Below are 15,533 nucleotides of genomic sequence, written 5' to 3' on the forward strand. Positions count from 1 at the left end.
CTCTGGTCTCAGATAGTGATATGAAAGGAAGTCAGACTAGATTATCATGCTCCTTCTGGCCTTAAAATGTATGAGTCTATAAGGAGAAGTAGAAGTGCTGGGGGTACTGTAGCACCCCCTCGCTTGAAGTGGTTTCCATCATATACAGGGTTTACAGTTTGATTCAATGGCTCTCAGCACCCCCACTATACAGATTGTTCCAGCTCCTCTGAGGAGAAAGTTCCAGACATGAAAAAGCCTCTGACACAGAATGGGATAGCCCTTGTAAAGACTTAGCCCCCTACCTCTGACTAATTAGTTGCCTCACAGGTTTGGAACTGGGATTATATGATATCTTGATGGCTCCCTGGTCCTTAAATAAAAGGGTGAGAGTGAGACCTGAGAGGAGGCTGCTGAATTCATGATGACTTGGAGAAATAAAACTCAATCCTCAAGAAAATGAACTGAATTCTTCCTGCTGGTTGGGGTGTTATTTGATACCTGTGGATTGATGCATGAGAGGTCTAGGCTCCATTTGACCCTTTTTGGGAACTGCTTAAACTTGGGCTGCACAAAGACATCCATTTGCTGATTTATGAATAAATAAAGGAAAGCCCCTTTCTGAATTCGTGTTTTAAATGCTTGGGTGTGGGAAGCCTTGTTTACGCCGAAAGGATTTGCTGAATTAACCTGATTTTGGCTAATAAACTAGTTGTGATCTAAAACCTTAGTAACCATGACCATGGTTCATTTGTCCTGTCACAAGTGGCATATCCTAGGCTGTGGTACATGTTACCAAGTCTTTGTTCCTTCATTAACTGAGCTGTGACTTTTGAGGACTCAACCATTTTTCTTTATATTATAATATAATCTAGATTTCATGTCATACTCAGGTACAGTTGCATAAAGGAAAATTTCTGTCAGTGGGAAAAAAAGAGGATTGCAAATTTCTCTTTCTCAAAAATGATCAAATAACAACCCAGTGCTTTGCATTTGTACAACATCTTTCATTCGAGAGCCTCTAAGGATTTTTACAAAACAATAATTAACGTCTTATGTTACTCCTTACAGGTGGCATGCAGAGGATAAGTGATGAGCTGACTATCACAACAGCATGACTGCACTGGCTAGGCCATCTGAGTAGCTTGGAAGACGGATGCATACCCAAGGACATGCTATTCAGGGAGCTATCAGAGGGAACGAGAACAACATGATGTCACAAGCTTCGCTATAAAGACACATGCAAGCGAGATATGAAGGAATTTGGAATTGATCCTGACCAATGGGAAATCTTGGCAAGTGATCATAACAAGTGGTGCCATCGTCTCCATCAGGGTATCAAAGTCCATGACAGGATTTGGCTCCTACAGCTTGAAGAGAAAAGAGCCCATAGGAAGCAAGCAGCTCCCAACCAAGATACATACATTTGCAATAACTCCCAAAGATCATGCAAATCTCGGATTGGATTATTCAGTGACATGAGATGTTGCAAACCATCTACAGCATAGGCTGCAATTCCCACCATCTCTCGTAGATGAAAGAATGCCAACAACAAAAGCAAGTCAGCGGTAAATCCAGTAAGAAGTGTTGGCTGTAACTTCTGGACTTAGATGGCTAACGGAGTGGGTTGAAGACATGAGGGTCTGAAATATTCTGTAGGATGTAGGTCTTTTTTAAAGGTGGTAGCCCTTCTGTTTGCAACTATAAATAGTGTAGTTGCAGTCATTAGGTATTTTGAATAGAAAGTTTAATGGCTACTCTGACGTGTGTGCGTGCTGGATATGAAGGCCAACTTTTATCACTTATGGCATCATGGACGTGAGAACATTTTTTTTAATGGTGTATTGCTTCATTAGGAAATTGGTGTTTGGCTAAAATAGCACAGAAGATTCTAGAATAAGGAGGCTCCAAGGATCCTGGGATGTGGCTCATGGAGAAGACAGCAGGTGTGTTTGGTATCACGGAAAGAAAATGTGGTTTTGTGAAGGCAGCTGAAAAAACATTAAGAACTCCCATGCTGCCTTTCATGAATTAAAAAGACAAGTGTTTTCAGATGCACCAGATTAGCATACTAATAGCATAATAATAACTCCATTTTCTTTCTTTCCCCTTTCAAGAACATTATCGTTACAGGAAAATAAACGAATGGAAGTCATGAGTGAATCTTAAGTCAAATTCAGGGCTCAATCCTGCAAGATGCTGAGCATTCTGTCCCTGATCCAGAGCACACTTGCAATACCACTCAAGCTTACTGTATTTGCACATGAAGTTACACTTTGCTGAACCAGGGACAGCGCATGCAGCACCCGGCCAAGATCAATTCCCTACAACTGTGCAAATTTATCCAAGTACTTTTCATCTGGAAACCTGGCTGATAATTTGACAATCTTCTGTTTTTCACAGGATCCTGGCTTTTGGTTGAAACAAGCAAGGTCAGGATTTGTTTTAAGATGCTAACTAAACCTTTTCAATCATTTAAATATGTTTAGGTTCCTTTTGAGTTATTGGTAAAGGGTTTGGGTCAGATCTTACTTTATTTTATTGAGTTCAAATCTTCCTTCTGAACATCGAATTAAGATTCTGAGGAGATCCTTCAAACTTTCAACCAAAAGGAGAAAATGATGAAGACGAAGAAAACGAAGATGTGTTTTGAAATAATATCAAAGAAAGAAATCCCTTCCAAGCATACATCCTGCCAGCTGCTTTGTTCCTGAACACCTTACCTAGTCTGCCTGCTGGTTAGATTGCCATCTAATGATCTACAATTATAGTGTCTTGAACGTGTAACCTTCCATCAGGCCTGTGCTCTGTTAAAATGTAACTTTTAAAGTTGGTGAATTCTTTGTCTTAAAGAGAAACTTGCACACTGGAGAAAAATTTGAAATGTAGAAGATGTAAATGTGCATCTGTTTAACTGTTACATAGTTTTCATGGTGTTTTTTTTCTTAATATGTTTGGCTTTAGCACAAGCCTTAAGCTAGGTGATATCACAGCCATGCTGTCCCAAGAACAGAGCAGGAACCAGCCTGTGACAGAGGAAGGATAGTCCAGTGGTTAGTGTGTGAGCTGAGAACTTGGGAGTCCTGGGTTTAATCCCTGCTCTGCTACAGAATTCCAGTGTGACCTTGAGCAAGTTAGTTGGGTCTAGTTATATAAAGGCACTTAGGCGCCTAAGTCCCAGATCTAGCACTTCCCTCACTCCTAGGGATTTATTGAAGTTAAATACATTAAAGATGATGAGGCACTTAGATACTATAGTGATGGGGGAAGATAAGTACCTTAGATAGATTCAGTCAGAATCTGATTCCTTTTCCTCTTTGTTTCATGGAGCAAGTGCTCTGCACCGTATTACATCTGAACCAGATTACTTCCCCTTTCACATTGGCTTGAGTGTGCTGGCCAGTACATTGGGGGCCACAGTGAAGATAAGTTGCTTTCTCCACTGTACACGGACCAGAGATCTGGATAGCCATAGCTTCGTAGATTTCAAGGTCAGAAGGGACCACTGTGATGATCTAGTCTGACCAAAGGCTAGCGTGTGTCCTCTCCACTTTGAGGGAGGGATGGACTGGGTAATGAACTTACACTAGTCAGTCTTCTGACCAGGGCAAGACTCAGAAGCTGGGGGGAATTGGCTGGAGCCTCTCTATTGTTGGTTCATGAGTGGCTGGGGAAAGCATTCATGTGACTCAGTTGGGTGTGTCCTTGGTTGTGAATGTCTGTGTATGTGCACCACCTGTCAGAGGTTTGTAGCTTGGTAACAGCATCACAGAGTGGGAGGGATACCCCAGGTTGTTGGGACAGAGGGCTCAGTAGTCCCAAAGTCCAGGTTACACCCCAGGGACCCCATCACAAATGCCTAGCTCTTTTAGAAAAGCATCCAATCTTGATTTAAAAATTGTCAGTGATGGAGAATCTAGCATGACTTTTGGTAAGTTGTTCCAATGGTTAATTATCCTCACTGTCAAAAATGTATCCCTTATTTCCTGTCTGATTTGTCTAGCTTTAACTTCCAGCCATTGGGTTGTGTTATACCTTTCTCTGCTAGATGGAAGAGCCTGTTATTAAATATTTGTTACCCATGTAGACACTTAGAGACAACCAAAGACCCTCTCTCTCCTTTTCATGATTGTGTAAGGAGGCTCACAACTGAGCTCTTGGTTAGTGGTCAGGGTACTTATATTCAAACAAAAGCTATCTTCATCTTAGCCAACTTCCACTGCTCTGAACTTCTATGACAAAGTCATAAACATAGAAAGGTAGGGCTGGAAGCGACATCAAGAGGTCATCCAGTCCTATGCTGAGGCAAGATTAAGTATATTTAGATCATACCTAACAGGTGTTTGTCTAACCAGTTCCAAATAGCCTCCAGCGACAGGGATTCCACAACCCTCGTAGGTAATTGGCTTCACTGCTTAAATATCCTTATGGTTGGAAAGTTTTTCCTAATACACAACCTAAATCTCCCTTGCTGCACATGACCCAATGGCTTCTTGTCCTACACTCAGCGGATGTGGAGAAAAAATTGATCATCGTCCTCTTTCTAGCCATCCTTTTAGCCTTTATGAGGATCACCATCCTTTTCATGTTTGAAGACTGTTATCATGTCCTCCCTCCATTGTCATCACACTACCAGGGAATGGAAGATGTCCCAGAGCTGAAGCACAGACACTCCATTTCCTGTGGCTCCCAGGGGAACCACAGAGTTTAGAGTCTGGACCTGAAGCTCATTTCATGTGTGATGGTAATAGGGGAGGGGCAAAACCTCCCTCCCTGATGGAAGGGAGGGAAATCCAACCAAGTTTTCTTTCCCTTTTCCCACTCTCATATTTCTTGCTTCGAGAGGAAGCGAGCTGGCCCAATGATTGCTGGATGTTCTGCTAAGTGACCTACAGCATTAGCACTGCAAGTATGGTGGGGATCATTGACTGCCATGTAAATTTCTCCATCCCCAGAGGTGCAGAGGTTTGTGTGCTCATACTTTGTAAAGGTTCCCATCAATGCACAGTACTTGCCTATTGACAATGCAAATGAATGTCTTTTTTAAAAAAAATTAAATCTTCCTGATTCATTTTCAAAGGAAACAGTAAAACTTTGAAAAAGCCATCACAAATTGTCAGATTAATTCTAACTCTGCTTAGGTTAAATATGCAAATCTCAAGGAAAACCAAAAGATATTGTCACCTTTCATGATGTTTCTTAAGGATTAAGGGAATAAAAGTCATCAAAGATCCATGGGACCGGATAGTCATTTGTTCAGGGGACAGTACGATACCCACACATGGCATTTCTCCAATATCTGGAATGAATATGTAGCAGGGAAATATTAACAAGATGGAGAACAAACATTATTTTAACTGTCAGATTGATCTTTCCAATAACTATAATTAATCACAATTACTAACTGCTATAAAGTCATTGAGAGCTCTCTCTTAAGGATGTTATGTGGCAGTGAAACAAAGTTATTTTTTCTCATGTTCCTTTCATAAATCATCAGCAAATATACATATATATGAGCTGTCTACTAGCTGTGCCTTTCAAGAATTAATAAACCATTTAAAATCTATAATACCAGGCAAGTAAAAACATAAATGACCTTTGAACTCTACAAGGGCATTTTCTGTTTGGAGAATTCATTCCTCATTTTACAAGAATGGTCCTGAGAACTTGGAGTAAAATATTAACGCTTTGTGGATGGATACTTGGGTCAAAATCTGCCATAGATCACGAGTGAACTAAATTTAATCACCTCTCAGCTGAATTCATTTTGGTCCACAACAAACAAGGTTAAAAATGAAATCAACCAAATGTAGAGAGACTGGATGGTTAAAGAAATTAGTAGTGGCTCTTTTAGCATGTTGATCACTGGTACAAATCCAGAATATATATGCAGTGACTGGAAGCTTTTGTGATCTGACAACTGTTCAGTGGCTGATGTGCAATTATTTAGTTGTCTCACCACATTTTCCAGTGTCTCAGGGTGTTCACATCACAAAAGCCAGTATCACACTGGAACTTTCATTGGCAGTCCCAGAAGAGGTGAAGTATCCCATCTTTCCTTCAAGAAGTGGCATTTCCAGCTCTGGGACAAGGCAATATTGAGGGAGCTTGCACTCCTGTAGCCTCCACTGTACCAGCACCAGGAATAAACAGAAGACTTCAGTCTTCAGCGCTGCCATTCTATCTGTTCTTGTGAGTACTAAATTTACTGGAAAGAAGAATTTGGCATGAGTGGTGGTTTGCGTTCTGAAAAGGGCTAGGTATAGGGTTGCCAAGCCTCCGGGATTGTCCTGGAGTCCCCAGGAATTAAAGATTAATGTATAATTAAAGACTATGCCATGTGATGAAATGTCCAGGAATACATCCAACCAAAATTGGCAACCTTAGCCTAGGTACTGCAAAAGCAAGATGTTACCAGTCAGGACAGAGGTATTCTATGGGGAAACTCACACTATCCCTACTTCTAAGAAAGGAGATCAAACACACTAGCAGAAATCTCAGTATTTGACCTAGAGACACGTTAGCTGCCATATGGTGTAAGGAGGTACCTTTCTAGTGGCTCAGTTTCTGCTACAAAAATTATTAAGTTCCATGCAGTGTGGACTATGGGTATAGACTAGATGATCCAATAGGTGTTTTCCACATCTAATTTCTGTGACTTGAAAGCCTGCAGATGTAGCACTGTAGTAGTTGATCACCAGAGCCATAGGCTATGGCACTTCTAAGTTACTCTTCAAGAACAATGGGTAAAATATAGCAATGCTCCTAACCCCGTTTAAGAAGAATAGACTAAGGAATAGGTTCTTCTGCCAGACAATAGATACAGAGTTGGCATTACTCTTTGAGAAAACATAACTTTATTCTTAGTCATTTATTGCCCAATTTGAGAAGACATTGAACCTTCGAGTTTGCAAGTTCTTGGGTTTCCTTTGAAATTCTTTCTAGTAATTTCTTTTTCTGGGGAAAAAAAATCACAGGTTGGCTCTTGCTCAAAGTGCAATTCTGTTTCTTTTTTTTTGCTTTAAAAGACAAAGGTCAGTACAGAATGTTTGGTACATGCAAGTAGAATCTTTATGCCGCATTCAATTTTCTAAATCCTTGCTGTCAAGGGAAGCAGACAGGGTCTTCTTTTTGTGTGTGTGCATCTGCTGGAAATTACTACTTCATATATATATATATATATATATATGAAGTAGTAATATATAAAAATATATATGAAGTCTTGCTGTGAAAGTGGATAGGAGATAGAACCACTGCGAACTCCCATTGCTATACTCAGCATGTATCACAAAACAAAAGGGAGAGTTTTGTGTAGAGTGTTTGGAAATAACTTCTGAAATTCTGCATCTTATTTATTATTATATTTTTAAAAGCCAGCAAGTGCCAGAATTTCACAGATTTTCATGAGGGCTGTATTCAGATTTATGTAAAAATAGAACTAAGAATTGGGGTTTTTTGCATTAAGAGTCTGGAGGTACCTCTGAAATTGCATTAAAAAGTTCTGCGGACAGAGAACAAAGTGAACTGGCCTCAACAAGATAAAATTGTCAAAGGGCGGGCTGGGAATCTATGGATGAAAGATTGGGAAACCATAGAGTAGTCTAAAAGAGGTTTTTCCTCCATCAGTCAGAAAATTGATGGTTCTGATTGGCCCAGTATTGTTGAATTTCAACTTCAGTGTGTACACGATGGTTCAAGAAACATTGTTTCTCTCTGGCACAAGGCAGGGACAATCACGATTTCTGCTTCTGCACATACATTCCCCCAACCCAAGGCTCAAATTGCTCCAAATGAGGAGGGAAAGAGGTGGGACCATGGCTCAATCCACCTCAGTATCAGAACCCAGAACTGGTCAGGCTGGTCAGGCATGTTGGGGAGAGCAGGCTGCATTACTCTGAAAGGGGAAGCCTCTTACTCATAGCTATGGCTAGCACATGAAGGGTCAAATTCTAGCTTCTGCTATACCACTAATAGGGAGATGCAGAACACAGGAAAAAAATGAATTGGGTTCAGTGAAAGCCAGAGGAGTGGAGCAACTTCGAGTTGAGTTGGGAGCAGACAGAGCAGGTGTAAAGGAAGATAGAGGGACATCTTGAGGGATGGGAAGACGGAAAGGAGAAACTAAGTACACCTCTACCCCAATATAACACTCTCCTCGGGAGCCAAAAAATCTTACCGCATTATAGGTGAAACCGCGTTATATCGAACTTGCTTTGATCCACCAGAATGCGCAGCCCCGCCCCCCCCCAGAGCACTGCTTTACCGTGTTATATACAAATTTGTGTTATATTGGGTCGCGTTATATAGGGGTAGAGGTGTACTACATAAACCAGAAGAGAGGAAGGAAGCTATGGGATTAAGCATGGGGGTAGGGGAAAAGGGGGGGGACCTCCCATCTCCCAGATGCCTCTGGGAGAAAATGAGCTTTGCTTTAGAGGAGACTGTTATCCGTATAAAAAGAAAATTACTGTGTCTTTATCTTCTCTCCTCCTTGTTGCTGTTGCTTTTCCTCTCCAAACTGAACAGCAAGCCAAAGAGAATAGCTGCACCAGAATTTGAGTGGCAGAGGAATGAGAGGGTTTGGAGAGGTGAGGTGACACAGCAACCTGCATCCTCCTGGTTTTCTTTCAATCACTTCTAACATGAGCTCCTTTTGTTTTGGAGGATTTTACCCCTAGAGCTCTTTGGTGAGCTGGATCAGAACACATAAGGTGAGAGGAGAGTTCCTCCTTTTCTGACTGGCACTGAATTACTGGAAGATTATTTACAGAAGAAACCTCCAAATGATAAATCTCTCTTGAGGGTATGTCTACACTACAGGATTAATCCGAATTTAGATAATTCGAATTTGGGAAACAGGTTGTATAAATTCGATTGTGCGCGGCCACACTAAGCACATTAATTCGGTTTTTAACCACATTAATTCGGTGGTGTGCGGCCACACTACCCCATTTATTTTAATCACATTAATTCGGTGGTGTGCGGCCACACTAACCCTAATTCGAATTAACAAAATCGATTTTGACGCTACTCCGTTCGTCGAGGTGGAGTACAGAAATCGATTTAAAGCGCCCTTTAATTCGAATTAACTGGCTCTGTAGTGTGGACGGGTGAAGGGTTAATTCGGATTAACGCAGCTAAATCCGAATTAAAGTCGTAGTGTAGACCAGGCCTGAGACTCTTTTTTATTTATTTTTTAGTCCCAAATCTAGTGGAGTGGGAGAGGAGGCTGCAAAAATAAACAGGTTGGTGGGAGTGTTGTGTTCTCCCTTGTAATTTGGGAGATTAATTGGACAGTCTGTTGATATAGGCATACTGGAGGGAAGAATGTATTTGCAGACAATTTCCTTTGTACTCACTTGGCTAGAAGCTAAAATGCACCCATGGTCCTATCATTAATAAAGATGGAAGCAATAACCGATGCTCAAGAAAACTATCCAGCTGAGTCTGCCACTTTGGAAGGGCTTTAAATGACATAGTGTCAGTTACAGTTCTAACTACTTGCTTCATTAATGAGAACGTCTCCTGGCTGGCAAAATTAGAGGCAGTAGGGAATAAAACTAGACCTCAGAATCTATGATGCTTGAGCAAAGACATTAAAGACTTGATGCCAAGTGCCGCTTTCAGGTACAGCATTGTCAGCCCTCGCAACTTTAATACAACTTTCATGATATTTGGTGCTTTCCTCAAGGCCGTAATGACTAGAGTCTTAGAATTGTAAGTTTCTAGGCCTCATGGTTGTGGAGAAAATCTCAAAAAGGTAGATTCTAAGGGGAAAAAACAACAACAACAAAAACCCAGATAAAAATAACCCAACAATTATTTTGTAAAATCTCATTATTTTCAAGCCAGTCTCATGATTTTGGGGCCCTGGCTCATGATATTCAAATGCCTGAGGTTGGCAGTGCTTCAGTTGTAGCCCTGCCATTCAACTGCAGCTGGTGGAGTTGCACAGCTGGAACTGAGAGGTGAATTAGGCCCATTGAATCTAATGTGGGGATAGCTAGATTTTCAGAATGCTTCCGTTAGACTGTGCCTGGCACTGCATGGGTATGCAAAGGAGTGGAGAGGTCCCAAAATGTCTTTCTACCTCTTGCACCTCTGCCTTGGGGCTGGCCACAATCTCTGTAGGGAGCATTAGCAGTAGAGCTGGTCGGAAAACAGGAATTTTGAACTTTTTAGACCAGCTATACCATAGTCTTAAGTTAAACTCGAAGTCCCCAGCAGCTGCGGAAACCAGGATATGTTGTATTGAAGACTTAATTAAGCAACAGATTTCTACCTAGGAGATAATGCTCTTCAGAAGCTCATGGTGACTTGTGTCTATGATTTCTCAGTTCTCACAACCTGGTTTTAGAAATGGGCTCTGGACCAATTCCCTGAGATCTGTTATGTTTCTTAAAAAAATTATAAGCCTCTAAGATACTATGGTTGGCAGAGAAATAGATACTTGAAGACTTGTACTCTATATTTTTAGTGTCTTGAAGGAAAAATTATATAAACTAGAGGACACTGGCTTACACACCACACAGATAAAGAGTGAATTGTTGGATGCATTACTATGAAGTGCAGACCATGTAGTTAAATAGTCAATGGGAAGTGATATAGGGTGGGTTGCAGTAGAAAACAGATGAAGATGACTGACTTTGAATTATTTTACTCTGGTCTGATGGAAGAATGTCATATGTGTACTGGGTGAATACTGCAGTCAGTGGTAGATAATGTCAAAGTTACTTCTGCAGTGATCAAAAACAGACTAGAAAGAAATAATAAACAAGGTCCAAATGTGCAATCCGATCTGCTGGGAGGGGCAGCGGGGAAAGGAGAAGAACTCCCAGCCCTGCCCCTCTCCTACGGCAGAGCTGCTGCTGTGTCTTTCTGGTATGCCGTACCGGCTATAAATAGCTTGCTGGTATGGCGTACCAGAGCATACTGGCCTACTTGCACTGCTGCCCCTTCTGTTCTTTCTGGCTGCAACTCCTCTTGCTTCTGTTCTCACTTGCAATCTTCTGCAAGTCAACCTCCATCCTTCTGGGTTTCTGAACTCTGGCTACCTCCTTTGTCTCTTTCCTTCTTGTTGTAGGAGTAGCCACGCTTCTCTTCTTCCTTGCCCTCTAATCTGCTGTTACTGCCTGCCTCTCCCCTTCATGTTCCTCAGCTTTATTTCTCCTTTGCTAGCCAGTCTTTTCCTCTGTCTTGTTCTCATAATCACATGCTTCCACTGGCCACTTTCTGCATCCAACAGTTGGCCCTCACAGTTCTCTGGTCTGGCATGCATCTGCAAGCTTTGAGCTTTCCCTTCAGCTTCCTCTCCCCGTTCCTCCATCATCTGCTCAAATGCTGTTAGAAATCAAACCATCGTTTCTAGCTGCATCTCCAAACCTCAGATCTTCTTTTCCATCAGATCTGTCATGTGGCACTTCGTACAAACAAAGCACCGTTCAGGTACCCTCTCCAGAATAATGTGCATTCTGCAGCTTCCACATCCAGTCATCTCATTGTCTCTTCCATTCTTCAGGTCACTACCACTGCAGCCTCTGTAGCTGTCATCAGCTTCCCTCCTAAGAGCCTGTGAAAAACACAAACAGAAAAACCAAAAAGAGAAACCAGAGACACCCTTTCCAAAACTCCCACTCGCACACTCCCCTGTTTTGAGCTCTGTTTGCTGGCTCCTGTGCCCCTGGCCAGCTGTTAGGCTGCCTTTATAGGCCTGCTAATTAGGGAAACCTCACCCCATAATCAAGGCTCAGCTGTGACCAAAGGCTCTGCTTTTCTCACGACACACTGCCCCCTCCCCACTACCAGATTCTGCAAACTGAAAGCAAAGAGAAAACAAACCAGGAAGCAAATAAACAAACACTCTCAAGAACTCCCTCACTGCCCCTAAGGAACAGGGGTTTGCCTTCCTTCTTCAACGGGTCTCCACTCAAATGCCCCTCTTTTCAACTCTCTTTGCAGGCTCCTGTGCCATTGTTCCAGTCACCCAGCTTCTGCAGCAGTTCATTGTTTCCTTGCCTTTTGTATTCCTTTGAGTATTCGCTATTTTTAAATGGCTTTAATAACTTCACAGCTGAGCACCAAACACCACATACAGTATCATAATGAGGCTGGATAAATAACTATTGTATGTTGAACATCTAAACACTTTCCGTGACGGGAGTATATAGTCTGTAGCTTTGGATTTATTTTGAATCGGATGAACAAGGGAAGCCAAAGAGCAAGGTGTATATAAATCAACTAAACTAGCCACTAACTTGTAATTAATGTAAACACTATAGTTTTATAATAAATTGAATATAGAGAATGCACATGAGTAAGTGTGGCAATTACTGTTAAATCATTTGGGCAGCACCAGTATTTCAGATAAAATGTAAACTCCAATATAAATGTGCAGTACAGAAGTGCCACCAGCTAGCTACAATTCCTGTTCATGGTTGATTGGTTTTAGATATATCTGAAATGACAGAAAGTCACTGTCTTTTGGGTTAACCAGCAGAATAACGAATTACATGCCACCTTATTTTATCAGAGGGAAAAGGCATCTCTATCAGCGGGAGGGGTGGCTCAGTGGTTTGAGCGTTGGCCTGCTAAACCTAGGGTTGTGAGTTCAATCTTTGAGGGGGCCACTTAGGGATCTGGGACAAAAATCTGTCTGGGGATTGGTCCTGCTTGAGCAGGGGGTTGGACTAGATGACCTTCTGAGGTCCCTTCTAACCTTGAGATTCTACGATCTTAAAGACAGAAAGAAATTTCCAATGTATAGACAAGAAGCTACTTCATAAAAATCCCTCCCAAAATTCTATGGTTTGACATATAACATGATATATTGCAATCTGTTGAGACCTCTGGTGCCACCTATAGGTAGAATGGCCTAGATTTATGGTCTTTTGCATAACTGCAAATCAAAGAATGCTGGGAGAAGCCATTGTTTTACTGTTGTTGTTTTTTTTTAATTCAGTTGAAGTTTATGCTCTAGCAAAGAGATGATGTTATGTAGAACATTTAATTCACTGCAGGCTGCTTTTGGATTAATGTTTACTTTGATATAGGTCACCATAGCCTGCCAAGCTCTAGAAAAAAGATAATAGTATGAAATATCAAAAACAATTTATTCTGGATTTTTTGTATGTGTGATCTTGAGAGTTGGAGTGTTCACTCTTTGATATTATAAAGGCTATTAGACATGGTTCTTTTCCCAAGGGATCAATTGTCGACAGACCATCTTTATCAGCTGGATTTTTTTGGGAGTGGGTTGTGTGAGTAATATCTGTCAATAGGCAGCTATGGAAAAATTAAAAGAGAGTGTGGTCTTTTGATTAAGATACTGGATAACAGCTCAGGAGATCTGGGTTTAGTTCCTGGCTGTGCAACAGATTCCTGATGTGATCTTGGGCAAAATCACTTAGTCTCTCTGAACATCAGTTCTCTGTTTGTAAAATGGGAATAATAATAATCATACTTTCTACTATTGGTAGAATATATATCTATATCTATATATATATATGATAAAATACCATTTTTTCAACATTTTTCAATAAAAGTTTTCATTTTTTGGAAAACTTTTATTCTTTGATTTCAAAAATCAAAACCCATTTATTGAAAAAAATTAACTAAAATCAGAAATCTTTCAGCAAAAAAATTAGTTTTTGTTCCCATTTTCATTATTGAAAATGGCAAAAAGCCACAAAAATCATTTTGCTTGAAAATCCATTTTTTGTCTAAAAAATTGTTTTTGGTTATTTTTATTACACTATCTCTAGCTGAATCTCTGGAATTATCTCTTTAAAAACATTTTCATGCTGTGTTATTTGCATGGGTGGCTTCCCCTGACCTCTGGATCACTCATATTCTTAAAGATTTGTAGATCTTCCCTGCCTTGGCATCTTTCATATCCCAATTGAACTTCAAAAATCTGCAGAGCTTCCTCACTCAGGCCTTGACTCAGCAAGCTACTCAAGCTTATGCCTCTCTTTAAGCACATGAATTGACCTGGTGCCTTCAAGAGTTCAGAATAGACCCTTTCTTCAAAGGTGTTCAAAATGTCTCAAATTTTGAAATTTTGCTAAACTTTTAAATTAAAGAACAAACACATTTTCACAATTTTCACCTATTTTTTAACCAATTCTCCAAACTACAGACTGTGCTTTCTACAACACTCATCATCACATATTTATGGTGGACATATATCACCCCTGTGGTGTTGATAAGGGTGTGTGTCAGGTCCAGCAAGGGATAAGATGTTAATGAAATTATTGTTCACTGCTACACCATCAGTTAAGTGCAGTCCAAGTTTCATGTGAATTTATCACTGGCTAACAATTATCATTAAAAAATGTTTTCAAAAGGTACAGAAAAAGAAGGGGAAAACAATTAAATAATTTGAAATGTAAAATAAAGAAGTCATGCTTTCATTTTAACAGTATCCCTTATTCTCTTTCCATTTAGCTGTATAGAATATTTTATAGGGGAAACCCCTGTGTGATAATTTTTAGATGGTACTAATTATGGTAGTAACTGTCATTTTTTTGGGGGGGGGAAGAATAAGTTAATTTAGATGATCTAGAGCTGCTGTTATGAAACTCCGATCCTGTTTTCTTTCAGGCAAACGTACAAAAAGGAGAGAAAATAATGTGCTTTCTCTCTAGTGCTAACCCTTCTTAGGAACCCTCACTGCTCAAGAAACACACGCCAAGCACATGGTCTTACCCACTACGGTTACATCTACATGGTGAGCAAAATGTTATACCAATAGAATAAAAACCAGCAGGATCTTATTAAGAGGGATAAGGCAAAGATGCCACATTTATTGTAAATATAATAAAGCAAAAGATAAAAGTAAACAACGTTGTTTGACTACTTATTCCTATCACTACTTATTCCTTACACACACACACACACACACACACACACATATATATATATATATATATATATATATGCATTCACACAATCATTCATTCAAGTTCTGTATAGGTGTTATAGTTACCAGCCTAGAAGTTGCTCATGCCAAGTTACTGGCCAGGTATCTTGGTCATGAGGATGGAGCCGAGTCTGTGTCAGGTGCACCTGATGCTCCTGGAGGTTGGCAGCAGAACCAGAGACTCCAAGTCCTCAGTCTTTAGAGTCCATTCTTATAGGAATTAATTCCTATGTTAGTCTATGGGAATTGTTTCATCCTGCTGTTGCTGACTCAATCAGCAGATGGCACATTCCTGGTGGCTCCACACTGTCCAAAGTGGCACATTCCTGGTGGCTCCACACTGTCCACAGTTTGTGTTTCTCATCCTTCCAGGTGATGGGGTGGATCCCAGTTTACCTTCCGCGGGTTGTCTGGTAGTCCAGACAACATTCTTCGGCCGATGGATACTCCCTTTCTAGGCTGGCACCTCCCTAACCATTCATGTACATCAAGCATTCATCAACATACATTCCATATCTTAACCATATTTTAATTTACTGTCTCCACCACTTTCGGGGTGTGTGCTAATTCATTTGAGACTCCCGGCCCTTTAATCACAGAGGGTAGGGGTCTGTTCCTAGGAGCCGTTGCTGTT

At 40.8% G+C, this 15,533-nt stretch overlaps 1 protein-coding gene across 1 annotated transcript in view; it reads right to left on the reverse strand.

Moving 5' to 3' along the window:
- LOC112105334 (zinc finger MYM-type protein 1-like) overlaps window positions 1–15,328 on the reverse strand; it is a 103,556-nt gene extending 88,228 nt beyond the window's left edge. The window contains exons 1-2 of the mRNA XM_029910655.1: window positions 15,296–15,328; window positions 11,429–11,548 (exon numbers count right to left, since the gene is read on the reverse strand). Coding sequence (XP_029766515.1) covers window positions 11,429–11,548; window positions 15,296–15,328 — 153 coding nt within the window. The remainder of the gene's footprint in view (window positions 1–11,428; window positions 11,549–15,295) is intronic.
- Window positions 15,329–15,533: the final 205 nt, after the last annotated feature.

Source organism: Terrapene carolina, unplaced genomic scaffold (assembly GCF_002925995.2).
Source record: "Terrapene carolina triunguis isolate 2854851 unplaced genomic scaffold, T_m_triunguis-2.0 Scaffold66, whole genome shotgun sequence".
Lineage (NCBI taxonomy): Eukaryota > Metazoa > Chordata > Testudines > Emydidae > Terrapene > Terrapene triunguis.